Source organism: Elephas maximus, chromosome 16 (assembly GCF_024166365.1).
Source record: "Elephas maximus indicus isolate mEleMax1 chromosome 16, mEleMax1 primary haplotype, whole genome shotgun sequence".
Taxonomy (NCBI): domain Eukaryota; kingdom Metazoa; phylum Chordata; class Mammalia; order Proboscidea; family Elephantidae; genus Elephas; species Elephas maximus.
The window spans coordinates 63,217,608-63,245,480 of record NC_064834.1 but is presented as its reverse complement, the minus strand read 5'-3'; the positions used below and the strand labels follow the sequence as shown (position 1 = coordinate 63,245,480).

The following is a 27,873-nucleotide window of genomic DNA, read 5'->3' as shown; positions in this document are numbered from 1 at the left end:
TATTGCTAGACACGAGTAGCCATTTATTAGCTGATGCATGGAAAAACAGTTACTCAGTGATTTAAACAGCAAAGAGTTAGGTAAACATTCTTTTTTTAAAAGTGCTTTAAGTGAAAGTTTACAGTTCAAGTTAGTTTCTCATACAAAAATTTATATAGTCATTGCTATGTGACCCTAGTTGCTCTCGCTATAAAGTGACAGCACACTCCTTTCCACCCCAGATTTCCCATGTCCATTCAACCAGCTCCTGTCCCTTTCTGTCTTCTCACCTCACCTCTGGACAGGAGCTGCCCATTTAGTCTCATATATCTACTTGAACTAACATGCACACTCTTCACAAGTATCATTTTATGTCTTATAGTCCAGTCTAATCTTTGTCTGAAGAGATGGCTTCGGGAATGGTTTTAGTTTTGGGCTAACAGACAGTTCAGGGGCCATGTCTTCCAGGGTCCCTCCAGTCTCAGTCAGACCATTAAGTCTGGTATTTTTACTAGAATTTGGGTTCTGCACCCCACTTTTGTCCTTCTCCATCAGGGACTGTCTGCTGTGTTCCCTGTCAGGGTGGTTATTGGTGGTAGCGGGGCACCATCTAGTTCTTCTGGTCTCAGGCAGATGTAGTCTGTGGTTTATGTGGCCCTTTTGTCTCTTGGGAAACCCTGGTGGCATAATGATTAAGAGCTTGGCTGCTAACCAAAAGGTTGGCGGTTCAAATCCTCTAGGTGCTCTTTGGAAGCCCTGTGGGGCAGTTGTACTCTGCCCTATAGGGTCACTATGAGTCGGAATCAACTCGATGGCAACACGTTTTTTGTCTCCTGGGCTAATATTTTCCTTCTGTTTTGGTGTTCTTCATTCTCATCTGCTCCAGGTGGGTTGGGACAAATTGGTGCCTCTTAGGTAACCTCTCGCTAGCTTTTAAGACCCCAGACACCACTCACCAAAGTGGGATGCAGAACATTTTCTTAGTAAACTTTGTTATGCCAATTGACCTAGATGTCCCCGGAAATCATGGTCCCCAGGTTCCCCCCCGCCCCCTACCTCCCGCCCCTGCTACTCTGTCCCTTGAAGTGTTTTGTTGTATTCAGGAAGCTTCTTAGCTTTTGGCTTAGTTCTGCTCTGCTGACTTCCCCTGTATTGTGTATTGTCCTTCCCTTCACCTAAGACAATTCTTATCAACTATCCCTCCCCACCCTCATAACCATCAAAGAATGTTTTCTTCTGTTATGTAAACATTCTTCCGAGTTTATAAATTCCCCATGATATATAAAAACAAACAAAAAAGTTTTCCCACTTCTTAGTAGTTGGTTGTTTAAGTTAATCAGTCAAGTCTCAAACATTGATTTAAATCTGTCTCTTAGCTTGTACGAGCCCTTGTGGTGCAGTAGTTAAGAGCTTGGCTGCTAACCGAAAGGTCAGCAGTTTACGTCTGCTCCTTGGAAACCTTATGGGGCAGTTCTACCCTGTCGTATAGGGTCACTGTGAGTTGGAATCGACTCGACAGTGATGCGTGGGTATAAGTAAGGGTTTTCAGATTAAATTTTGAAAGTGCACTTATGTATTCTCCACATCTGATTCTGGTGGCAATTGAAGGCTATTAACATTTTCAGGGATATGTCCCAGCTCTAGTACCATCCCAGGCAACCTTTGTTCTCACTGAAATCTGAGGAGACCAGTTCATCTCCATCCACAGGAGGTACCAACTTGCAAACTGAGTCTGTTCTACCCTCTGTTTCTATACTGAATATACTGAAGCTTCAGTATCACCCAACAGTGTCTCAGCAACACCTGGGTGGTTGGGGGTCCCAACCCAAGTATCCCAGACTTCAAAGATTTGTTTAATAAGAAGTCCTGGTGATCTGAACAGCGTAGCCTTCCCTCTCCAAAGCTAACCATCTCATTGACTCCTATATGAAAGTCATAACCTAGGTGATGACTAGACAATGACTGATTTATGGCAGCTCTCCAGATTCACATCTCTCAGAGCACTGCAGGAGCCCTGCTGGCATTGGGAGGATATGACCTGAAAAAGAGAGGCACCATTCCAGTCAGGGTAAGACCAGCCCAGCTGCACTCCATTTTCCCCATTTGGGTCTCTGATGAGATGTTGAGGAACTTGGCTGGATGCATCAGGAATCCACTCCATGCAGGGATGGACAGAGACCTATGAGGTTCATCTCTGGCGGCTCTTGTGACTGTCAGGTCTTCTTCTTCCAGATAGGACTGGGTAGTCACTTCAAATAGTCAAACATGGACTCCATGACTGAAAATATCTTAGCTACCACTCACACCAACCTCTGGTGGGACAACTCCTTCCTCTCTGCCACAAGGGATTCCCCAGCTTCTGGTTAGACATGCACAGCCCAATCTTCCAAATAAAGCAACACCAGATCCAGTCCCGAGAATTACAATGCCCCTTTCTTTCTATGACCCTTTACCCAGTTCTAAATGTCCAGGTAAAGGGGACAGAAGTCCACTGGTTAGAGCTTGGAGGTGCTAGAACTTCATTTCTAAACATTTAATTATCTCTTCCTTTTCCCTCTGCCTTCTCCTTCACCCTGGCCTGCAGTCTATCACTGAAAAGTCTCATGGGTCATTCTCATCTTTCTGATACACATTGCCCTTTCCCTAGGAGGAAGGGGTGTTCTTCTTGAGGGCAAGACTGTTTGGGAGATGTTCATGCAAGTGCTTTAGGACGAATTTCTTCATCCAACCCTTTTCCTCCACAGTGGGGTGGGGGGGGAGCGTTACAGTGATTTTGGGTGTTTGGGTGGGTGTAGGGGTCCAGAGGAGAGAAATGAAAGGGAAGGAGGGTGCCATCAACGTCACAGTTCGCTGAGCCTGGCCCTGGCATATTGCATTAGACCAAATGACTTTAGGTCAAAGAGGATTTTTCCAGCATGGCAGCAGGTAGACCAGGTTTGAATCCTGTCCCACCACTTACTAGCTGTCTGATATTGGGGATAGGTTTTGTCATCTTCAAATGGCGGTGATGATAACACTGCCCTTTAAAGATTGGCTTTGAGAATTAAATGTGAACATGTACTGGAGGCACTTCACAGTGTGCCCAATTCATAGTAAGAGCTCAACCGATTTTATTAGTACTTTTAAGCTTTTCTTTTCCACAAAGGTTAGTGTCATTGGCTCTCATGGCCTAGACCATCAGTAACTCTCCATCTAGCTTATCAGCAGTGCCCAAGAAAATCACCAAGATTTCATCTATTGTGAGGCCTTTTGCTTACTGAGTCCCTGGGTGACGCAAACAGTTATGAATTTGGCTGCTTACAGAAGGGTTGGCAGTTCGAATCCACGCAGAGGTTCCTCAGAAGAAAGGCCTGAAGATCTACTTTCAAAAAATCAGCCATTGAAAACCCTATGAAGCACAGTTCTACTCTGACACACATGGGGTCGCTGTGAGTTGGAATCGAGTCAATGGCAACTGGTTGGTTTTCTCACTGAGGTGGCTCCTGCTGTCTCGGCAAGAAAGGGAGCCCTGAAGTGCCTGCTCTCCTCTATGACACACTAACGCCTTCCATTGCTCCCCACAGGGCAAAGGAGAACAAACTACTTATTGGCTGAAAGGCAAAGAAGGCCTCACTCTTCTGCTCCCTGAGTTTACTGAGGAAGAAACTAAAGCCCCTGAGATCTTCTGAGGTGAGTATCTTCCTCAAAGGTCTGTGAGGGGTCACACAAAAGACTGTGGGGGACCACTTCTTTGGGACCCCCAATGTATCCATTTAAGGAATGTGGTTGGGAGCATTGAGTCAACCTCCCACTAGGGGGAGCCATCTAGCTGGCCTCCTCTTTCCACCTGTGGCCTAGAGCAGATGTGGACTTGGCTGACCTGGACAAGGCAAACTAATTTCCTGGGGGGCCAGGGGTGGGCTGTTGCTCCCAGCCCTGGGAGCCTGCTGTCTTCATCTGCCAATAAGCCTGCCCAGCTGCCAGACATTTCCAGCCCCTTAGCTCATGGACCCAGTTTTATTCCTGGAGAGAAAAGTGGGAGAATGAAATCCGGGACATAGCCTTTCCTTCCGATTATACCTACTGAGTTTACGAGTTGCGGGTTCACTTAACCTTTGTGCTTATTTTTCTTATCAGCTAATCAGCCCGCAAGGAGATAGGAGCCCATATCAGAAGGCTTCTCAAATAAGTTCAGAAGGCATCTTCAGTGTGCTCAGGGGAGAAGGCTCTAATGTGTGAGCGCTCGCTGAAATCCAGAAGAGTTGATGCTATCACATGCAACCCTGAATTCCTATGAGTGCTTCAGCTTCCAAATGGACACCATTCTGTTCCCAATTTGTTGCTCCATGTGTTTTCTATTCACTGAGCAAAAGATGCAGTCAAAGCCAGAATTTTTAGTGGAATTTTCCATTCATTTATGAAGAATTTAAAACATTAAAAAAAAATTTCAGCAAAGATGAATCCATCCATTCCTGCTATGAATATTTCCCCTTTAAACAAACAACAACAACAACAAAATAGGATTCCATGTTATTTGTAATAGATTTACTGAACCAATAATGCACTGTCAGTACCTTCATTCTTTCTCATAATTCCTCACCCCCAAACATCTTCTGCGTGGTTACTCCTGAATACGGCAGAGCAATTTTAATGATACATTATGTTAGAGACCTTAACCTGTTGAGCTTCACAAGTGAAAACCAACGAGAATGTTTTCTTTGTTGCTGGATTTCTGAGCTGCCTTGGTGGAGACATCTTTGAGATCTATCTAGGGAGATAAGTATATTAATACCTACTTTTTGGTTTATTGACAGTCATTGATAGGGTTGGTGGAATTCTTGCCTTTCTGCAGGAGGAAGGACACTAAATCAGAGCCGGGGAAGCGCTTTCATGAGTAATCTCATCTCCATTGAGTTCCTAAGCTTTTCCATCAGCTCACTTTTCTTTGCCTGGAGGTAGATGACTAAACTCTATGACCTTTACAGTTACCACTTGGTATAATGTGGGCTCCTTTTTATTGCAGTACGCTCTGCTTCTCCCCACAGACCTTCAGCGTCATCAGGGACTGAAGCCTTTTGACTGATGCTTAGAAGGAAAGCAGGCAGAAAACATTTAGGTAAAGGGGGCAGGGATTTTCCTCGTTATAACAGAATGAAACAATAGGCCGATCTTTTCATGCCTTGTAACTTTTTCTCTTGTTTGAGACCAGGCTTCTGGAACTGTAATTTGCTTCACCATGAAAGGTAACAAGGTGACCTCTGCTATGAGGCCTCTTGGAGAGATAGGCCAGCTTTCTTCCTTCTGTCCATCCATCCATCCATCCATGCATATGACCATTTCATTAATTCAAGGATAATTTATTGAGCACTTTTTACTCTGTGTCCGGTACCACACTGAGGGACATGAAAGAATATGAAACTTTCTTTGATCTTTAACTCTTAGTTGAGTTGTGGAGGAGGATAAATAGCTAATAATCCAATATATAAAAGACTAATAGAGATATGTATAAAAGTACAGATCAAGTGACTAAGAATTCCAATATTATAACATTAAAAGGACATTAGAAAATGATATAGATGTAGGGATGGAGGTGGGATAACACAACTGTCCATTTTTATCTTACCTTTGTATTTGTATTGAGTGTGTGTGTATTTGTTCCCTTCTAAAAAAAAAAAAATTTTTTTTTTTTAGCCCTAGCCCACATGCATACAAAAGTTGTTCATATAATAAAAGACTTTGTTAGCTCTTCCTTTTTCGTTGGACATTACAACATAAACATTTGGCGTCTATACACACACACACACACACATATATACACATAAAAACCCATATATACCTGTGGATTCACAGACATTAATTTATATGTACATGTATAAATGACTCATGAATTACACACACACACAGAGTCTTTTAGCGGTAATAACCAGGAATTTTGATAAGAGCGGTTTCCTAAAATCTATATACAGTATTTTTTGTTATATCTACTAAGGGTACATTCTTTTCTCCTTCTATAAATACTTAGCACTGATGGGAATTTACAAGAGAGATTATTTTGAGAGTGCCTTTTCTTGGTTCCCCAGTAGAGAAGTTACGAGACAGGAAGGGCAACCCAACACCATTGGACTTAGATCACTGCAAGTCAGAACACATCCAGCTGCAGGAGAGAGACATTAGAGCTTTTAAGGCAGGGAGAGGACCAAAATGACTTTTTCCCCAAAATGTTAATCATATGAAATGGTTTTACCTCCTGACCCTGGAAACCAAAACTGAAAATTTTCAATTGTAAATGTAGGGTAGAACGATTGTTAAGTTTGTGGTGTATATGTGTGTCTAAGAAGCTCTGGTTGGAGAAACCCCTGGGAGGGTTGAGGAATTGGCTATTACACATGATATATTTACACTGTAAACTGTAGTCATAGGTTATTTATTCATAGCACCAGGTAGAAATACAAGATCATAAAAAATGATGATAAAATCAATCAAAACTAACACAACATTATTTGATTCTGACAGCCAAGGATTTATAATTATGGCTATGAGTTTGCTGTTTAAGAGTTTTTGATTAGAACCAATAAAATATTTCTTCTGTCTTTCCTAACTACAAAAAAGTCTGAATTTACAGGAAAAAAAATCCCACACTGGTAGGAGCACCAGCTTTAGGACCAAGGTTAGACTATACTGGGTAATTTTAATCTTGTCTATTGCTAAACAAACATGAACTCTGTGTCCCCAGAAATTTAAATACTAGTTTAATTTCTGGGCTCACTGCCACAAGTTATAAAAGAGTCATCAAACTCTATATCTCAACACTTCTCAAATTCATTAAATACAAAGCAACATACTGGCGTGTTGTTTTCAAATTATAAGCCCACTAACTATGTCTGTGACAAGACTAAGACAAGAACTTAGAACTCTGGCATTTCCTACCACACTCTAACCTCAAACTGGGATCCCCAGTGCACTCTCAGGGGCCTTCTAATTCTTGGTGACTTCGTGTTTTATCTTGTTGACCATGTATATAATCGATATCAGCATATTCTGGATCACTCGGATGGCCATGTTTTCATGGTGCACTGCCACGTGATTTCATTGGTTGCGTTTGCATTTGTGATTCTGATTTTTGTTGGTTCCATTCTGATGATCAGAATGAAACAAAGACGGAGATGAATTTGAATGTTAAGTCAAGACTAAATGAGGTCAGACCATTCTGTATAAATGAGGATTTCTTAGTAGAGCAAATTGAAAAAATTAGGGAGAGCATTGAGCATCACAAGGCACAGGTGGGGTCAGGGATGCCAATCAGACAACCTGTGCCATGGTCGCCATGCCATGGTCACATTGTGAGTAGCAGTTTCCTTTAGGCAAAGCCACATTTTCTGTATGTTGAATTAATGTTAGTGTGAATTTTATTCATCACGTAGTTTTATTTCTATTTAATTTGATTTTTCATTGAATTTAACAAGTCAGAATCGACTCCATGGCACTGGGGTTGGGGGGGTTATATCAGCTATAAAAGTAATATAATATTTATAGATATTTAAGAGATCTTAAAATAAAAACAAAATCCCTGGGTGGTGCAAACAGTTAAGCACTCGGCTGCTAACTGAAAGTTTAGAGGTTCAAATCTTCCCAGAGGCACATTGGAAAAAAGGCCTGGTGATCTGATTCCAAAAAACCAACCACTGAAAACCTTATGAAGCACAGTTCTACTCTGACATACATGGGATGGCCATGAGATAGAGTTCACTCAATGGCAACTGGTTTTAAAATAAGAGCAAATTAGGTTAGCACCGGGGATCTCAAAAATCACTTGCCTTTACACTATGCAAGTCTGGGTGAAACTTTTATATTCCTCCCTGGTTCCCAAGTCGTCATTTGAAGGACTGGAACCCCCTACCTAGTGGCTCAGCCCTAGTCCTCAGGCAGAATTGCACAGTGTCAACGACAAAGCCTCTCTTCAGTAAAGCTGGCTAACCCTGTGCATGGTGTACTTCACATTGACTTCGTGCCTCCAAATGCTCAGCTGCCCTTGAGTATCGGTTGCTGGTCCCAATTTGAGTATGGGGGAGCTTAAGCTGGCTCGTCCCTCAGTTGCAGGGGAGGGACTGCAGGATCTAAGAGCCACAGGAAGTCACAAGAGAAAACGGGGCACCAAAGAAAAATAATCATCGGAATTCAGAAAACTCAATGGAATGAAGATTTGGCAAAGCACTATCCTTTGCTCCCCAATAACACGGTCTTCTCTTGGTTCTCTCAGCAGCACCGTCAACATGAGTTCGTCATCAGTAGAGGAGGTGACCCCAGGTGGAGTGGCTGCAGCTGCCTGGCTACCTCCTATAAGATGCCACAAATTCCCAGCATCACGAGGAGGTGGTAGAGAACATCTGTGAACGGGGGAAGGGGCAGACACACTGAGACACAGGTCTGTAAGGGGCAAGGACAACTACGAAGAAGAGTCAACTCGGGGGTCTTAAGTGGGTTTTCATAACACTCTCTCTGTTTATATGAAGTCAGTTTTCTCTTCCCTTGGGATTTCTGTAGCTCACTTTTATCAGTGCAAAGAATATGGCAGATAAATCTAGGTTACGGAGCTCCGACAAGTGGGAATCTGCGTTTCGGTGCAGGGCTTTCACTGTAGAACTTTCTCTGAAAAGAAGCATCTAGGATTGGCATTGTGAAACTTTGGTTTATATTATTTTCATGTAATTCTGGAGCTCAAAGCCCACACCTATGAGGTTATTAATACAATAAATGGAACAACAGTCTTACCCTGGTCTTAGTTCTCAGCTGAAACGTTTCTTCCTCCATGAGGCTTCCTTAGCTGCTATCTAAATCACCCCATTCCCCAAAAACACACCCCCCACCCATATGAGGAAGGCAGGGGCCTTGTTGTCTTGTTCACTTGGGCAGCCACCACGCCTAGAACAGCACTTGGTATGGTCATCATAATTCTGACTGACCCTTACCAGATGTTTGCTGTGTGCTGGGCATTGTTCTGGGTCCTTTAGGTGTAATATTGAATCCAGGCAGTAGCCATGTATGATGCAGGCAATTATTAGCCCACTTTTACAGAGAAGGGGCCCTGGTGGCACAGCGGTTAACTGTTTGGCTGCTAACCAAAGGTTGGCAGTTCGAATCTACTAGCCGCTCCTTGGAAATGCTATGGGGCAGTCTACTCTATCCTATAGGTTCCCTGTGAGTCGGAATTGACTCGATGGCAATAAGTGTTTTTTTTTTTTACAGGGGAAACTAGGGAGTGGGGGACGGGCAGGTGGTGATTGCCCAGGTCACACAGTTAATGAGTGGCAGAGCCACAGCAGGGACTCAGATTTGTTGAATGACCAGATCATTGCAAATCGTATTCTACAGGTGAAGAAACCCACACAAAGCCACCTGGTGATGGTTTTGCTGAGGCTCGGTGGCAGGGGACCCAGTTCTGCTTCATCTGATTTCAACCCCAGTTCCTTCCTCCCTTCAGAGCACAGGGCTGGCTAGAGCGATGTCTCCCTACTTGCCCCCTCACCCAGGAGTGCTCTCAGGTGTAATTTTCAATTCTGAAAGGCTTTGCTGCAGCTGAAGTTAAGCTTCCTTTAAAACTCACTTCTGCCTTTTAAAAGCATTGCCCTGTGACATTCCAGACATGCTGTTTTCCTTACCTGAGAAGCTATAGAGACTTGAGAATCCCCTGCCTGTAGTGAGTAAAGAGAGAGAACACAGAAGGTCTGAGACAAGGTAACGGAAGGAGCAGACTCAGAGCTAGGTTTCTAACACACAAACCTCCCCTGATCAAACCTCTGGGCACCCTATTGCCTTCAGAACAAAGTTACAGGGGGTTTACAAAGGCTTTCTCTCACATTGTTTTCCCCTCAGCTCTCTAAGGCAGGGTTGGGTCTGTGCTTTTTCCGTAAAGGGCCAGATAGTGAATTTTTTTGGCTTTGTGGGCCATACGATCACCGTTGCAACTACTCAGTTCTGCCATTGCAGCTCAAAAGTAGCCATAGATAATACATAAATGAGCGTACCTGGGTTCCGAAAAACCTTTTTTTATAGATACTGAAATTCGAACTTTATATAATTTTTATGGGCTATAAAATATTGTCTTTCTTTTGAATTTTTTTTCAATCGCATCAAAATGTGAAAGACATCCTAAGCTTGCAGACCAAAAAAAATCATGTGGCACCCTGGATTTGGCCCACAGCTGTAGTTTGATAGCTGTGCTTCAAGATATAACTGGAATCTCTGAGTGGTGCAAGAGGTTGACATACTTGCCTGCTAACTGAAAGGATGGAGGTTTGAGTCCACCCAGACATGCCTAGGAAGAAAGGCCTGATGATCCACACCCTAAAAGTCAGCCATTGAAAGCCCTGTGAAGTACAGTTCTACTCTGACACAAATGGGTCACCATGAGTCGAAATTAACCTGATGGCAACTGGTTTACTGGTAAGGTAAACTGGCCCTCAACCTTCCCACAGGGCTTACTTGCCCTTCGGGTCACACGTGCCTAAGGCCATGCTTAAGGATACCGACAGAGGTCTTTCCTGAGGTTGAACCCCTTGTGATACAATTCTATAGCACCCTGCCCCCTCTCATGAACATTCATCTCTCTTTCCATGAGTTGTTTATCATCTTTCTCTTTGCTAGATGGTAACTTACTTGAGGACAGGGCTTGCATCCAAACACTAAGCCAAACTTGTTACTGTCAAGTCGATTCCAACTCATGGCAACCCTATTGGACAGAGTAAAACTGCCCCATAGAGTTTCCAAGGAGCACCTGGTGGATTTGAACTGGCCACCTTTTGGTTAGCAGCCGTAGCTCTTAACCACCATTCCACCAGGGTTGGCCTGGACATTCATAGCTCATTTCATATTACTATTTACTGGGTGCTCTGTTTGGAAGCTCAGTACTTCTTAATTCCTTGTGGGCATTTGAATTTAGGCCATGGGTAGAGCTTTGCAGAGCCATGAACAAGCCTCAACTCCTTATCTTGGGCTGAGCTGCCCCTCCCAGCTGGGAGGACTCAGGAGCAGGTAAAGGCTGTGGCTACAGGAACAACTGGTTTGGCAATTCAGCCAAATGTTCGAACCCGCTGTGCCTGTGGACACAGCCCAGGAGTGGACACAAACCATCTGGGAAACAGAGGAGCTTACTGCGGAGGGTGAGCTCCACCACCAGGACGCCCCCGGTCTGGTCCTGGAGGAGGCGCTTCCGCTTATCACAGTTCTGATGACCCGGCCAGGAGGGGGTGGTGGGGGCGGGGAGCGGAGGGGAGGTGGGATGGGGAAAAGAGAGAGAAAAAAGAGATTAAAAAAAAAAAATCACAACCTGGATGGAGTCATAACCCCCCAGTCAATAGATATTAGTTACCTTATTTTTTGTGTAACCAAGAAAGACTTTTTTTTAATCCCTTCTCCAACTTGAGAAAAGAAAGAAAGCTTTAATTTATTAACCCTTCAACCTAATAAAGAGGGCCTGAGAGAAATCATGCTGGGAGGGGTCGTTGGACATGGGAGAGACTGACTGTGTTTCTTTTGATGAGAAGTCAGGCTTTTGTCTATTGTTATTCTCATCGCACGATTTGATGAGAACATCTGCAGAATGTTCCAGTTCATTTTCCTTTTCTTCCTTTTTAATGTGTCATCAATACTTATCCTTTGGTGAACTATAAAATGTCACCCGTGTCCTTTCCCTAGCCCTGCATCCTCCGACTTCTTTCCCTTTCTCTATTTGGGCTTGTAGATGACCACTCCCAGTCAAATGAATCGCTAGGAATAGAGGTTCTAACTGTATTTCTGGTGGTTGCGATACAGTGTGTAGGCAGGTAGCCTCCGCTGAAACCCTGTGCCCCACCCCACCGCAGTCTCTAGACCAAATAGACTTGAGAAGGTAACAGTTTGAGGTTTAGTACTTGTAAGCATCTGAAATAGCTATTCTCAAACTTTGATGTGCATCCAAACACCTGGAGGGCTTGTTCAGAGACAGGTTGCTGGGCCCACCCAGAGTTTCTGGTTCAGTAGGTCTAGAGTAAGGAGCCCTCGTGATGCAGTGGTTTAGCGTTCAGCTACTAATCAAAAGGTTGGTGGTTCAAAACCACCAGACATTCCGCAGGAGAAAGATGTAGTAGTCTGCTTCCATAAGGATTTACAGGCTTGGAAACCCTATGGGGTAGTTCTACTCTGTCTTATAGGGTCAGTGTGATTTGGAATTGACTCAAGGGCGATGGGTAGGTCTAGAGTGGGGCCTGAGAATGTGCAAGTCTCATGAGTTCCCAGGTGATGCTGATGCTGATGCTGCCGGTCCATGGGTCCCATTTTGGGAACTACTGCTCTAAGGGGCAGGTTCATAGCAGGTTGAAATGGAAAACTGCCTCCCACCTGAATTTGCTACATGTGGTGATGGACTCTTTTTGGTGGGGAACCTGTAGGCAAAACTGAGTCCCTGTCATAAGATTCACTGAACATGCCGCAAAGTCAGAGCCCAGCTGCTGGGCCCTTCCCACCACCTCCCAGATCAGTCGTGACCCCAGCGTTGGGATTTCTGCAGCATCTCTCTGAGGTTGGAGAGAAGGACCCTCAGTCTGTCCAGTCAAGAACTAAAAATATCCAGCTTTGGATTATACCCAGAACCCATCATTGCCACCTAGACCTTGAATTTCCATTGTGCTTTAACTTTTTCTAAGCATTTCTACATCTCTTATTGCTTTCATTTTACCTAACATTGCCCTCTGAAAAGGGAAGGACCACCATTACTTATCATCACTCTATCTTTAAAGATAAAAAGACCAGGCTCCAGAAGGTTAAGTGACATGTGCCAGATAGAGTAGCTTGTCTGTGGCAGGGTGGGCAGGCTGAGAGCATCTGCCCTTACACCCAACACCCTTTCCTCTGGAATGCCCTCGGCACCCGTCTACACCCAGCTAAAACTATAGCTCCCCGCATGTGGCCTCCCGGGGATCACATTCTCCCTCTGGGGAAAGCGGGCTCACCACTGGGCAGGAAAGCTTCTCACTGTCACAGATGAACGTCTCACAGTGTAACCAGACCTTGGAGAGCTTGGGGATGTTCTGGAACCGGAAGGCGTTGAACTGGAAGGTTGCCCTGTGATCTTTCCCGTTCTCATGCACAAACACCGTTTCATCCGTGGGGCAGCTGAGGCACACAGGGAGAGGGGAAACAAAACGCTACCTCATCAAACTCAAGCAAGGGCTTTGGAGGCAAACGTATACGCAACAACACTCCTAGATTTTTATATTCCTTTAGGGGTACCTGGGTGGCGTAAACAGTTAACACGCTTGGCTACTAACTAAAAGGTTGGAGATTCAAGTCCACCCAGAGGTGCCTTGGAGGAACGAAAAATCAGCCATTATAAACCCCATGGAGTGCAGTTCTGCTCTGACACACATGGGGTCGCCATGAGTCAGAGTTGACTCAATGGTAATTGGTTGGTTTATGTTTCTGAAAAACTTTGACTGTGGTAACTCTCAACTCTGAGGTCATTTGGGGAGCTGCCATATGGGTGTGATCGTTCCTATTCTACAGCTAGGGTACAACTGGGAAGTGACTTCTGATAAGCCATATACCTGGTAAGTCACCACACCATGCCCAAAGAAGTGATGTCCCCAAGAGACAAAGGCCAGGAATAACAGTTCCCAAAGTGCTGCCACCACCTCTTAAGCCCAAGTCATACTGGACACATTTGGGTCTTGCCATTGGAAATTTGAATTTATGCTGCATTATTTAAATTATATTTATTATATTTTATAATTCTCTTTGCAAAAATGTAGTCATACTTTTAATATAAGGCCAGGAGAAAATGACTGAAAGGATACCATGTAAATGCTAACACTGGCTGTTGTGGGCAGTTTTTGTTTTCTTCTTTGTATCGTTATATATTTTCTAAATTCTCTATAATGAGATACTAATATTTTTATGATGTTCCAAAGTCCCAGAGGTGTTAATTCAGTAAAAGAAAAAATAATGACACAGGTGGGCATTTGTCTAAGCCAGTGGTTCTCACCTAGGGCTGTTTTGCCTCTCAGGGGACATTTGACAATATGGTTGTCATGACTAGGGTAGAGTGCTACTGGCATCTAATGGGTAGGGACCAGGGATGCTGTTAAACATCCTACAATGCCCAGGACAGTCTCCCATACCAAAGAATTATCCAGTCCAAAAATGTTAATAATATCAAGATTGAAAAACCATGGTTTAAGCAAATGCTTTTTCATTTAACAAACATATACTGGTTATTTAAGTACCAGGCATTCAACTAGGTGTTGGGAGCAGACCCAGTCACTCTTGGAAATGGACAGTGGAGGCCCACACGAGTGTAGGAGCTTGTTACCTGCAGATGTGCAGTACAGGCAAGAGTAGGTGCCAAGGAGTACCAGAGAGTCTGTTCCTCTATGGAAAAAAGTCTATGGTTTGAAGCACTTCGGTACCCGTGGACAGCACCAGGGTGGACCCCAAAGGTTAACGTTGCTCCCAAAGCATTTCTCTGACTCTGTTGTAGCTCCAACACAACACGCAGCAGAGAGTGGCCCAGTTATGTCAGAGACCCTTCATGATATACCCTGCCCCACACCCATTCTGTCAGAACCACAGTGTCCACTCTGAGCTCCAGTGGGTGAGATGAGGAGTAATCACCAGGCCTTGATATCTGCACCAGGGTCAGAAACTCATTCTGTTTGTGGTGGCCTCTGACCAGTGATGCCGCTATGGACATTTTCCAAATTGTGAAATGTGACCTTGCAAGATCATTTGGTCAATAAACCTGAGATCCTTGGGTGAACTCAAGATGTGAGTCCTTAAAATAGCTTCTTGCAGCTGGAGTACCCAAGGCCTGGTATCAGCCAGTGGAAAATAATGTAAGCAGACCTTTGTTGGGGGTGGGGAGCAGACAAATAATGGGCAAGCCTACAGCCCTTGACACCACTGTCTCTTGTCGCCGGCCACAGCACCTGCCTCTTAGTGACGGATATCTCTGGATGGTATAATATTCCACAATGACATTTTCACACCATTGCCGCATGAGCCTCCTTCCCCAAATTGGTTTGAGATGGTTGTGCTATTTTGACCTACTCACGTGCACAGGAAAATTCCAGATACTATATCTACTCTGATCTTTCTAGATGGGTCCTGGATGGTGCAAACGGTTAAGCACTCAACTACTAGCTGAAAGGTTGGCAGTTTAAACTCACCCAGAGGAACCTTGGAAGACAGGCCTGGCGATCTGCTTCCAAAAGGTCACAGCCTTGAAAACCCTATGGAGAGGTTCTACTCTGCAGATACAGGGTTGCCATGAGTTGGAACTGACTTGACGGCAACTAACAATGATAACAACAACAATCTCTAGGCATTCTCAGGAAACTGGGCTTTCCCCCAAAAGGGCCAACAGAACAAAAGCAAATGGGAGGTTGTGGGAGTAGACTTTCCAGCTGTCCTCTTTGACACTGGCTTTTGTGCATGTGTTGCCAATCTTAAGGTGTTGTTTCAGCTAGGCAGACTATATAAATAGATCAGGGCTTGAATGAAGATTCCCAGGTTCCACCCAGCAGCCTTCTGATTTGGTAGGTTGACAGGGTGCCCACCTGTTTAACAGGCACCCAAGGTATTCCATGTGCGCACTAGAGTTTGAAGACCACTTGCATCAACTACTCAAAGCCACAGGCATTGCTTGTTCTGTCATATTACACATCTGTCAGGGGGAGCAACAGCACCGGAATTACCTACAAGGAGATAATTCCATGCTGGGGTAGAAGCCTTTGCCCTTGTATGGCCGTTACCTGAGAGAAGACCCCCCTGCCTGATGGTAATTTCAGGTCCCAAGTCAATCATTCATTTCAGAATCTCTAAAGTCATTTGATTGTACCCTTGTCAACAGAACACAAATGAATCATTCAATGGTCGATGTGAAACAAGCATCCAAACTGCACCTGAACTCCTGTCTCTGTAGGGAACTTGGCTGGTATGTATTAAGTGCTTATGAATGTTTGTTAAATAAAAATAAGAGCTTAAATGTCCAAGTCGGCTTCATCTTTGTTATCTACCCACCTTTGTCTTCGGCCCCGATGTATGCTTAGCCCTAACGAGTTCTAGCAATAACACTGCACACTGGTCTGCTTTGCTTTTGGGAAAGGCCTCTTCTTTATTAATGTTAATTGCACACACACTTGTAGTCTAGTTAAAATTCTTCTCTATTTTCCAAAGTTACAATTTCAAGTGCTTCTTGGGCAACTGTCATCTCAAATTCAACATGCCAACCTTGAGCTTATCGACTTCATACTCCCTTTTCCAGAAACCCTCTTCTCCAGCAGCCAATAACAAACACAATTCCTCATCTTAACAACATACAGATTCACGGTCTCGGAGCCATCTGTGACACATATTCCTCCACCTTCTTATCCTGTCCCTCCCTCCACCCCATATTTAAGTAGTTGCTACATTTTTATCTGTAGCATAAAACAAGAAGCTGTAGAAGTTTCTCCCATACTTTTATAGCCTTCTTTCACTCGGCTACACCCTCAGCTCTGGCTTTATTACCTTTTGCCTTAATTTGCCACAGCCTCTGGACTGGTCTTTCCAGTTCTATATACTCCAATACATAGGACTTCCAGAATTGTCCACCCCTGGTGCAATTGCAATTCGTTGATCCTCTACTTAGAAATTTCAAGAGCTCCCTATTATCTACTGAATCAATAATACAAATAATGATATTATTTAACATGCATTGAATACTGACTACATGCTATGGGATAAGCTTTTTACATGGATTATTTAATTTAGTCCTCATTATAGTTTTGGTGTCCTACTGCATTTGAGCCAGGCCTACCCCACCTCCACATAAACACACACAGACACACTCTATGTGACCCTACATAATCCCTTCTGTACTTCAGTTTCCTCATCTGTAAAATGGAAATGATAATATCTTGTAAGGTTTAAATGAGATAATCTATGATAAAGCTCCTACAACAATACCTGGTACCTAGAAAACGTTATGTAAGTGTTTCCTAGTTAATATTTAGCCTGGAAGTACAGAGGCTTTCCCTGACATGACCCGAACAGGTCTGCTCTTTTTCTGCCCAAGCCAGAGCAAGGTAGCTGTGGATATATCTAGTCCCACCTCTCAGCCCTGTCTTCCAGTGTGGAATACCTACCCCTTGTTGATCAGCTGCCACTGCAAGGGATACATGAAATCAGCTGAGGGTGTGGCCCAGCAGCTGTTCAACACCACCTTAAATCTGGAAATAAGGCAAAAACAATGTCACTTGGAGCCAGAGAGCCTTATGCCTAGAAATACCTGGTGATTAAAAAGTCTCTCAGTTACTCTTTATTTATTCATGTATTTAAAAATAAAAAAACGGAGGAAATGTACTTACCGAATGCTTAACCCTTTGGCTTCTACTCCTGCAAAAAGATCTGAACCAATTTCGGATGTCTCCAGCACAAAGGGGGCTTCTTTTTTTATGGAGAACTTGGCATTCTATGGAGGGAAATTGACAACGGGCATTATGAATTCTAAGACTAAGCACCTGAGTCCAGCAGAAGCAAATGAATTGGAATTGGGTGGGGGTAGGAGTCAATCTAAAGGCACAAGCACAAGAGGCCACAGAGAGACTCTCCAGGTCCTAAGATGCTGTACCTTCCAGGATACTGGTGCCATGTTAGACGGGACGGGGACACCTCATGTTCTAGATCTGCTGGTCATGATGAGACACACGCTGTACGCCTCATCTCATCTATGTCAACAAGGAACAAGATTTGACCAATGGAAAAAATGGAATCCAGGAATGCTAAGACAGTGTGCTTCACTGAATCACCCTGCGGCATGGGAACCAAGCACGTACAGCCCCTCTCAGCCCTTGCTCACCTCTACTTATTGCCTGAGCAGATTTCAGCCTGGGCTGGAAAGTTTATAATCTGACTTCCAGTACATTTAACAACAACTACAATAACAACCACAATTTATTGAGCAACTACTAAGTGCCAGGCACTCTTCTGTGTATTGAAACCAAACCCAAACCTGTTGCCATGGAGTCATTTCTGACTCATAGTGACCCTATGGGACAGAGTAGAACTGCCCCACGAGGTTTCCAAGGTGCACCTGGTGGATTTGAACTGCTAACCTTTTGGTTAGCATCCATAGCTGTTAACCACTATGCCACCAGGGTTTCCTCTGTATATTGAGAAAGTCTCTGTATCAGGATATTCTGTATATTGAGATACGTCAGTGAAGAAAGCAAAGACCTCTGTCTTCAATGACTTGGGATTCTGACAGGAGAGACAGAAAACACACAATGAGTAAATTATGGAGTATGTTAGGATAGAATATAGTATGTTATATAGAAAAAAGATAAAATCTGTAGATTAGGATAAGGCAGATTGGAAGTGTGAGGAGGGGCAGGTTGCAATTTAAAAATGCAGTGATTGGGGAGTCCTCATTGAGGACATGACATTCAAGCTGAGACATGAAGGAGGTGAGGGAGAGGACCATGGAGTCACCCAGGGAAGAACTCTTCAGCCAGGCAAAGGCACTGGGGCGAGAGTGTGTCCAGCAAGACAGCAAGGAGTCCAGTGTGGCTGGAGCAAGTGAGTGAAGAGGGAAGGTGAAGAGTAGGGGGGTGGAGAAGGAAGAGAAGAAATCGGAGAGGCAGCAGGTGGACTGAGAAGGATTGTGGCTTCAACCCTGAGTGAAACGGGGAGTCTTCCTCTTGATTTTAGTGCAGGAGTGACAGGTTCGAATCACGGGCTGGGTGTGCGTGGTCGTCACCCGCTCCCTTCCTCAGGAAGTTCTGGGTGAGTTATTAGGAATAACAGCAATGTTTCCAGTTGACTTACCCGGAAGAAGTTTATTTTTCCATTCTCAGAGTCTTGGGTTCATTCCATTCTGGTAATTACCATGAACTACTCCCTGTGTTTAGTCTCCAGAGACAAAAATATCGCGATGGGAGGACAAGGATCCTGGGCTAATCCTAACTCCACCACTGACTTGGGACACACTATAGACATGTCAGCTTTTGGGTCCTCAGTTTTACCATCTGTAAAATGGAAGTAGCTTTTGCCTTTACTTGCCTTACAAAATGTTTTTATGATGGTGAAAATCGTGCTTTCCAGTCCCTTTACCTGTCCAAAAGGTTGAGTCACAACTAGCTAGTGACATAATTTAGGGATGGGTACACCTGGTTTAGCAATAGTTCATGTGGAAAAGATCTAGGAGTTGCTTTTGCTCACAAGCTCAGTGTGAGATAGTAGTGAGAGAAAACTGCTCCAAAGCTAATATTACCCCAGAACCTAAGATGTCCCCTCTAATCCTCTATGCTCTGAATTGAACCAACAAAGTCTAGGATAGAACATTTTAATTCTGGGCTCCACCTTTGCAGAGGGGCACTGGCCAACTAGAGCATAGTCAGAGAGGAATGACTGGGATGGTGAATGGACCGCCAACAGCTGGAAGGTGTTCAGCTTTGGAAAGACTGGAGATGGCAGTTGCCTTGAGATGCTTGCAGGTCTGTCAGCAACATAATTACATGGTATTATTTCAAAAGACAGAACCAGGACCAGTGGACTGGTATTCAGGGTGGTGGATTTTGTATGCTAATCTAAAATGGAAAGATCCAACTCACGCCCTTGTCCTTGGGTGAATCTGGGTGTCCACCCCTCAGGGATCTTGCAGAAGGGCTTCTGGCTTTGGGTGGAAGGTCAAGTTTGATAACTTCTGAGGTTTGTTCTGAATCTGGAAGGCTACGATTTTGGCCTCTATTACTTATATTTATTCTATCCCAAGCTTTTTCATTTCCTTCTAAGAGGAAAGGTCAGTTTGGTTTTGAGTTTTGATTGAATAAAAGTCAACCTAATTCCACCACTGATGTTAATGTTCATCCGTGTGATGATAATGACGTTAGTAGCTAGTTCCTCCCAGAGCCCTCAGGGCTTCCCCTTTAAATGGGGTCAAAGGCTGCAATCACAAGAAAGGTTGCTTTCTCAGGCTGTTACCTTATGCTAGGCTCTGTGCTGAATGCTTCGTAGAATCATTTGATTTAATCTTCATGACAAACCTATAGGGTAATGGCTATTATTATCCCTGTTTAACAAGCGTGGAGATACAGAGGTCCAAGTCACAGGACTAGAAAATGGCAGAGCCAGGCTTCAAAGTCTGTTAGCAAGATCCCTTCTCTCACTCACAGCACTAGGCTGTTTCTGTAAACGAGACTACCTTCCTTTATTTTGGATGGGGAGTCAGGAAAACCAACCATGGGCACTTGGCAGGAGCAAGGAGGGTAGGGATGGAAAGAGAAGAGAGAGGAAGCATGGGGGTGGCACTTATGCTTTTGGATCCCAGCTTTAGGAGCACTCGGAATGCTAAGCAATTAGCCAAGCACTGATTCCATTGTGCTATCTAGGGCATGGCTCTGTCTCTGATAATTTGATGGAAATGTATGCAGAGAACTGTTGTTGCTTCAGAAACACAGGAGAATGCTATGAAAGCAAAGTGGAGGAGAAGAAAATACCAACTGCATGGGGCAGGCATAGGAGACTGCACCCATGGCAGGAGTGTTAATCAGACAGAAGTCACTGCTGCAAAGCAGAGCCCTCTCTTTACATGGTCTGTTTGTCCTGGAAGGGGCTTGGCAAGCCTCAGGTGGGCCTTAGCTTTCTTTCTAGAGGATTTCAAGGACGTATCCTGTTAAGCCTATCTTCCCAGCCCTCTGAATTGTTTTATGTTTTTCCTTGAAAGAGTATAGTTCCTTTCCACCTCTAAGATTTGATATTTACGTCTTGAAACTCAGCCCCACGTGGCTGATGGTGGGTGATGATTTTTGACAATTCTGGTACCTCTCCATTTCTAACTGTTGTGAAACCTACCTAGGCTCACGCCTATAGTTTTATCTGGTTAAAATAGCAGCTATGCGTTTCTGGACAGGAATTCAGTAGTCAATGCAGCCTGTCGTCAGGGTGTCCCGTGAGAGTGTTGTCAATGGGTAGAAGCCTTTTCTTCTCTGTGGACAGCCTTTATCCATTACTACAGTCATGTCACCATCTTGGAATCACCTTGGAGTCCCACCCTGTATTTACCTTCCCTGATTATAGGTCAAGGGGTTGTATAGGACTCCTTTTCTTTGGACCTAACCACTGCCAAGGGTAAATGTAGATTTTGCTAGACCTTATACAGGAGTCCTGGTTGCACATTGGTTAAGCACTCAGCTGATAACCAAAACGTACGCAGTTCGAACCCACCAGCCACTCCACAGGAGAAAGATGTAGCAGTCTGCTTTCATAAAGATTTACAGTCTTGGAAACCCTATGGGGCACTCAATGGCAGTGGGTTTGGGTTTTTGGTAAGCTTATACAATTTGGGGAGCCCTCTTTAAGAAAAAGAGTAAGAATTTTGAATACAAGATTAGGCACAGAACCTTAAAAGGGGCCTGTGAGAGTGAGGGGCCCTGAAACTTAAGCTTCATTACCATGACAATATGTACATTTGAGAAAACCAAGAAACTAGGGTTAAGAGATCTGTGTGCTAGATTGGATGATGGAACTGCCTGTGGGGTCTTGGGTAAATCACTTCCTCCCCTTGGCCTTCAAATCCTGGTCTGTAAAATGGTCTAGGTTATTCTAGGATCCTTCTAGCCCTCATCTTCTGAGTTCAACAACGTTAATAGCTTCTGGGAAGCAAGTTAAGGAAGTTCAAAGAGCTCAAAGTCAGTGGCGTTCCTGGTAGTAAAATGTTTTCCTTTGTGAAATGAGGAGATTGGACATGATGCCCTCAAAGGACATCTTCCTGTTCTAATATTCTGTGTAAAGTTTTCTATTTCTGCCTTCATCTTCCCCTAGCCAACTGGGCCAGTGTCTCTGGGCACATGCTTCCTCACTGCAGGTTTTAAAAACAAAGCACCCCCTCTAAACAGTAGGGCAACTAGGCTAACAGCCATTGCATATTTAGTTTCTCTGGAGCGCTTTATTTTGAGAGAGACCAAAGCCGGCTCTCTAACTTCAATGTCAACATAGCCAACATGCCTGAGTTAGACACTGAGGAAACCCACTACCTAAAGGGCTTCAGAGACCAAAGACCTAGGCAGCAGAGGCCAGTTCCAAACCTTCTCTTCAGCCCTGTCCCAGGCAGGAAGCTTAATACTCTTCCCCCAGATGTCGTAACAAGAGCTAGATCAGATCCTAAATATAAAGTTCCGGAGTGGGCTGTCATGGAAACTCATCTTGATTAAGTGTGAGAGACACTGGCTGTTTTCCTGTCTCTTGATCTTGGGGAAGTCATGAGATTTGGCTAGAATCAATTTTTCTCATCTGTAAAATGGGAAGGTTGGCTTTATATTTTCATGGCACCTTTCAATCGTCCATTCCATCCAGTCTATCAATACAAGTTCCTGCTGTATCTAATCTATAAAGAGATTTAAAGCTAGGCTAAAGCTTATGTCTCAACCTGAATTCAAGAATGAGTCTCTGCACAGAAATCCCGCTGAAGGTCCCGTCATTTCCTGGAAAAGCCACATGGCAGTAAAAGAAATCTGGAGACCACTTACAGTGTAGAAGTTGAGAGACAATTGGCTTTCAAATGTGCCCGTGCTCCCGTTCTTCACAAGAACAGTGGCCACTCTGAAAAGGGGAGAGAGTTTTGCATAAGGACTGAAACATGCCTGATTGGCAGGGACTGCAAGACACACACGAGGCAGCCAACCCTGCACTCCACAGAGCAACTTACCTCTGGTCAAAGGCAGCCTGGTTCACCAAGTAGGTGGAGTGATAGGTGCAGGAGAAGGAGTAGTTCACGGGCTGGTTCTTCACGATCACCGTGCTGTCATTGGAAACAATGTGGCTGTAGAAGTGGTAGATAGGGGGCTTGTACTGGAGAAAGGAAGAAGGCAGTTAGGGTAGCCCTGAGTCCCATGACGAAAATGAGGATTCTGGGAAAAGTGGATGAAGATGGCTTGGAAGAAAGCCCGATGGGGAGGCATGAATGTCTGCCATTGGCAGTAGCACCCTCTGTCTTACTATGGGTGAACTGATAATTTTTGTAGAGTTCTGAAACTGTTCAGCTAAGGTTGTTTAAAATAATCTAAGTTGAATACTGTACACTAAAAAAAATCCATATTCCCCTTTGGCTTCTGACTAAAAAGAACCAGCTCAAGACTCTCTATTTCCCAGCATTAACTATTAATTTGTTTCTCCTGTCCAAGTATCTAAGTGAATGCCTTCACCCACCTCCCAATTCTAGAATGTTACTGTCTGGTTCTTTACTCTTTTCTTTTTCCATCCATGAGCACTATTTCTGAGACACTCCTTCCTGACTTGTTGGGCTCTAGAATCACAGAATATTAGAGCTAGAAGGTATCTTGAATGTCTACCAGGGAAGTGGCGTGTCTAAGACTACAGAGGTGATTTCTGGTTCAATCTATTAGGATACTCAAAGAAATGATGCCTTCAGGCCCAAGACTTTTCCCATTCCATCACTGAATCCTTGTGGGGGCTTTAGGAAGAGGAGGAAGCCCTAGAAATGCTTAGCCCCCCTGTTCTGAGACCTATCAAAACAGAGCAGTAGAAAGCTAGACCTCAGCAGGAGGGTCAGAAGACCTAACCTCCCTTTGTGATTATGGCCCTGGTTCTGTGGCCTTGTTACTGGGTTTCTGTGGCCTTGAACTAGTCACTTTATCGGGAGGTCTCAGTTTCCTCTTCCATAATACAATGATATTTGGCAAGAAGATGTCTGTGGTTCCTTTTAGTTCTACGACTCCATGTCCTTCACAAGATCCCCTTATGAATTGTGTCATACTTTGGTCTCTCCTTTAAATTGTGTCATACTTTGGTCTCTCCTTTAAAATGCCCTTCCAAAATTTATCACCACTTCAAATGCTGGGGTACGGGATGGCCCACCCATCCCAGAAAGGATGGCAGCTTGTAAGCCCCTGCTCAGGAACTGGAGGCAAGGTGAGCAGTGGGAAATATGCTTTGTTCTACTTGATAGAAGGTGGCTTAGCAGGCTCTGGTGGAAAATTAACTAATCACTGTCAGGTCAATTAAACTCATTGCGACCCCATGTGTGTCAAAGCAGAACTGTGCTCCATAGGATTTTCCATGGTTGAATTTTTTGGAAGTAGATCATCAGGCCTTTCCTCTAAGGTGTCTTGGATAGACTTGAACCTCTAACCTGTTGGTCAGAAGCCAAGATGTCAACCATTTGCACCACCCAGGTACTCCAGGGAAAAACTAGAAGAATAAAATTCAAATTAGTCATTTAAAATACAAGAGGAGAAGAATTTAAATAGTACTAATATCCCAGGGGAAACTGTAGTAGCTTAGTGGTTAAGAGCTATGGCTGCTAACCAAAAGGTTGGCAGTTCAAATCCACCAGGCACTGCTTGGAAATCCTGTGGGGTATTTCTATTCTGTCCTGTAGGGTCTCTATGAGTCAGAATTGACTTGACGGCAACAGGTTTGGTTTTTGGTTAATATCCCAGGAAATCTGGGAATCAGGATTGACTTTTAAAAGGAAATCGGTGAATTCTGAGTTCTCTTAAGGATGGACAATAGATGTCTAATCTTTGAGCCCAGTTGTCATATCCTAGGTGATTCCCCATTATGTGGCCTGGCCTTACCTCGGACTGAGTTCCACAGTAGGACTTGTTTTTAGGTGACAGATCTGGGATTACAAACTGGTAGTATCCTCCTTCGTGGACTCCGTTGTAACACAGCCCTCCGAGGGCCAGCTGATGCACTTCCCATCCATAGGGACACTCAGGGATTTTGGTGATGATGGTTTTAGGGTAACAAAACACAAGAATGACATCTGGAAAGAGCACACACACGGCTTGAAATCAGATGTGTTATATCACCCTGCCTGGGAAACAACAGTCCACGCCTGCCCATGCAAAGCAGTCTGTTGCCAACACTTTCTCCTCTACCGTTCAAGAGCTGTGATGAAAGTTTTCTTGAAGCGTCAGTCATTGAAGTTTCTGTTTCATTGTATTCACTAGTTTGGTGTAATATCTGCACCACACTTAAGATGTTGTTAAAATTGGTCCACTTTCAACTTCAAGCTTATTTGAAGGAAAATATCTGTGATTGGATGTATTGGCTATATGCATATATAATATATATATTTTCAAATGCCCATAAAAATTAGCACAGAACTTAAAAAAAAAAAAAAAAGTACATTGCCTGTGTAACACTGACTTATGGTACAGGATTAAAATTCAATAGACAAATAGAAAAAACATGCGATGAATGAATACACGCATATATTAAAAACAAAACAAACAAACAAAGCAACCAACCCCACTGCCGTTGAGCTGATTCTGACTTGTAACGGCCCTAGAGGACAGAGTAGAACTACCCCATGACCTTGCCAAGGCTGTAAATCTTTATGCAAGCAGACTGCCACATCTTTCTCCCAAGCAGCGGCTGGTAGGTTTGAACTGCTGACTTTTGGTTAGCAGTCAAGTGCTTTAATCACAGCACCACCGGAGTTTATATATATATATGTATATAAAAAAGTTTTTTTTTAAGTCTAAGTTTATTCAGTACAGCTTTACAGGTCTTTCTCTCGCAGAGCTGAGCTGTTGGGTGGGTTCAAACCGCTAACATTTCGGTGAGCAGCTGAGGGTTTAACTGTTGCACCACCAGGGCTCTCTCTCTCTCTCTCTGTATATATACATATAATTTTTTTTAAGTCTAAGTTTAGTCAATTCAGTTTTACTTCCTGTGGAAAAAGCCTGATCAGCATCTGGTGGCTTCAGTGCTTCTTGGCTACATTATTGCATTTTCATAACAAGGTAGCATAGAGCTCTGAGCTTTGCAAGGGAAATTGCAGGAAACTTCCTTTCCAGGAAAACGGACAGGCACCAGGGCATACCTGCTTTATTTGGAATGCATGACCTCGCAGAGGCTTCCACAAAGACGGCCAACAGGACAAAAGCCCTCATCACCATTGCTTCTCGGAACCTGGTCTTTGCCGGGTAGTCACACTAAGCTGGTCCGATGGTCACAGTCCTGCCAGGGCCTGGGCCTCAATCTTTCCAGATCAGAAACACAAGCGAGAAGTTAAAATCAAGGGTGAGAATAAAACAGCACACACAGTTTTAGGGGAAATTCCCAAGGGAGATGGTCAGTAATGCCGTCTGTCCCTCATTCCTAATGGCTCCTTGTCAGTGACTGGAGGCAAGAAGTGGAGCTCTTACCACTGGACGCGTCAATGGTACAAGAGGCTGCTCATGTTCCTGACTGTCTCATTCTTTCTGGATTGTGGTTGCTGTCTCCAAGATGCTTCCCAAATCTCCGGCCCCAGTCCTCACTGGCCTTTATACAGTCCGAGAGTGTAAAAGAACCCGGCTCCAGATAAACTACAATGAACATGCATTATCCACCCTGAGGGGACGGGAAGGGGGGCTAGCACAATAAACCAATGGGAAGCTCAGTTTCGGCCCCTTGAGTCTAATTTCTTTTACTTCATAGAATTGGAGAAACTTTTTTTCCCCCTTATTAACTGCTTCAACCAGGATTGAAATAATAATTGGAATCCCCTTGCACAAAAAAATAACTCCAATTGGAGGCTATTTCTGCACAGTTCTAGGTATCGAATTTCTCTTTATTCCTTGTTTTCTTATTTTTAATTGTAGGCTACCTAAAATTTGAAGTGAAGAATCTCTTTAGTTTAGCAAGGCTACACCCAATACTCAAAACAAAAAGTAGGCAATTTGTGTTAATGCAAATCTTTTAATGGTTTTCTTTCTTTAATATTTTTAAACAAACTCTAATGTCTAGAACTTCACCCTAAAATACTACTTCTAATGACAGACCCTCTATGTGTCTAAAGCTTCATTAGTCTTGAAGGATCTTGGAAAGGATCTCTTATAATTCAATCCTTCACTTCCAAACAAGATTCCTCTGGAAACAGCAGATAATGTGCTACTCCCAGGAAAGTTTCAGAAATATCACTGGGGAGTTTTTAGCACCCAGGAATTGAAGAATGGAAAATAAGGATTTGTTTTAATTTTTGTGTTTAGAGGAAAAGGTCTCTTTTACCAATCAACCGAGAGCCTATTGCACCAAAATTACTACCTTAAGCCCCCTGAGAGACAGATGTAAAATGTATAGAAAAATATCCCATCCTGCAGGAGCTTGTAATGCCGCTGAGGAGCTAAAATGTCTACCCACAGTGACTCAGAATATCTGGTTACGTCATCGTTCTGCTACTTAACCTCATTTCCTTGGTTTTAAGGTACACGCCCCTCCCTCTAAGTGCTCATATTTCAATATTTCAGAAATTGGGATGTCTTGTAAGCAATATGTGTACATAATATGGTAGGATTTCCCTATTTCCTCAAAACCTATTGTTAAATTGATTGTATGTCTTTCAATGATGGTGTCTAAGAATTGAGAAAATAGCCACGTGGCAAGCCTTTAAAAGTTTCTGCAACTTCATTTCCTTGTTTGTAAAATGGAGGTAGTAACCCTGGGCTCACCTCAGAGGACTGAGAAAGCCAGGATATGAAAGGGCTTTTGTGGACTGTAAAGTACCAGGAAAACAAGTAGATTACACGAAAAGACAACCAGCAATTCTCGGTAGCATGCATGTATCCCATGAGTTGTTTTCCTTTTCCTCAGAAGTACCACAAAGTATCACATCATAGATTCATGTAATATGAGACATACCTACATTGTATAACACACATGCAAAATGGATAAAGATTGAAGGGGGTAGAAAGAGGGAATATGTTATTATTTTTTTAAAACTAGGATCGAGTTTAGTGTAGCCTCAAAACATCAGTATATTCTTACTGGTCTCTGTAGTTACAACAGGTATTACTACCTGAGCAGGAAATAGACACTGCAATCTCAACAATCTGTGTGAAAGAAAGAGTTTGTCTTTCCTAGGGCCTAGCACTAACTCTCTGTGCTTCTTCTCCT

At 43.7% G+C, this 27,873-nt stretch overlaps 1 protein-coding gene and 1 pseudogene across 1 annotated transcript; one reads left to right on the top strand and one right to left on the bottom strand.

The window, feature by feature from the left end:
- LOC126059395 (guanylate cyclase 2G-like) overlaps positions 1-3,647 on the top strand; it is a 57,139-nt pseudogene extending 53,492 nt beyond the window's left edge.
- A 4,645-nt stretch (positions 3,648-8,292) lies between these two features.
- Positions 8,293-25,895, bottom strand: TECTB (tectorin beta). The gene is made up of 10 exons (XM_049855667.1): positions 25,820-25,895; positions 24,564-24,754; positions 22,673-22,815; positions 22,494-22,566; positions 17,337-17,440; positions 17,115-17,198; positions 12,942-13,104; positions 11,107-11,179; positions 9,615-9,647; positions 8,293-8,342 (listed from the first exon to the last, which is right to left on the bottom strand). Exons 1-10 carry the CDS (start codon positions 25,893-25,895, stop codon positions 8,293-8,295), a joined length of 990 nt encoding a protein of 329 aa, XP_049711624.1.
- Between the last annotated feature and the right edge of the window lie 1,978 nt (positions 25,896-27,873).

What these genes read in the sequence shown, in the direction of transcription:
- TECTB (XM_049855667.1), bottom strand. Translation starts at nt 25,895, where the DNA reads ATGGTGATGAGGGCTTTTGTCCTGTTGGCCGTCTTTGTGGAAGCCTCT. An exon ending in ACTGTGGAACTCAGTCCGAG is followed by an intron (nt 22,816 to 24,563) that starts GTAAGGCCAGGC and finishes TCCTTTCTCCAG; the next exon opens with TACAAGCCCCCTATCTACCA. An exon ending in TGTCTCTCAACTTCTACACT is followed by an intron (nt 17,441 to 22,493) that starts GTAAGTGGTCTC and finishes TTCCCTCCATAG; the next exon opens with AATGCCAAGTTCTCCATAAA.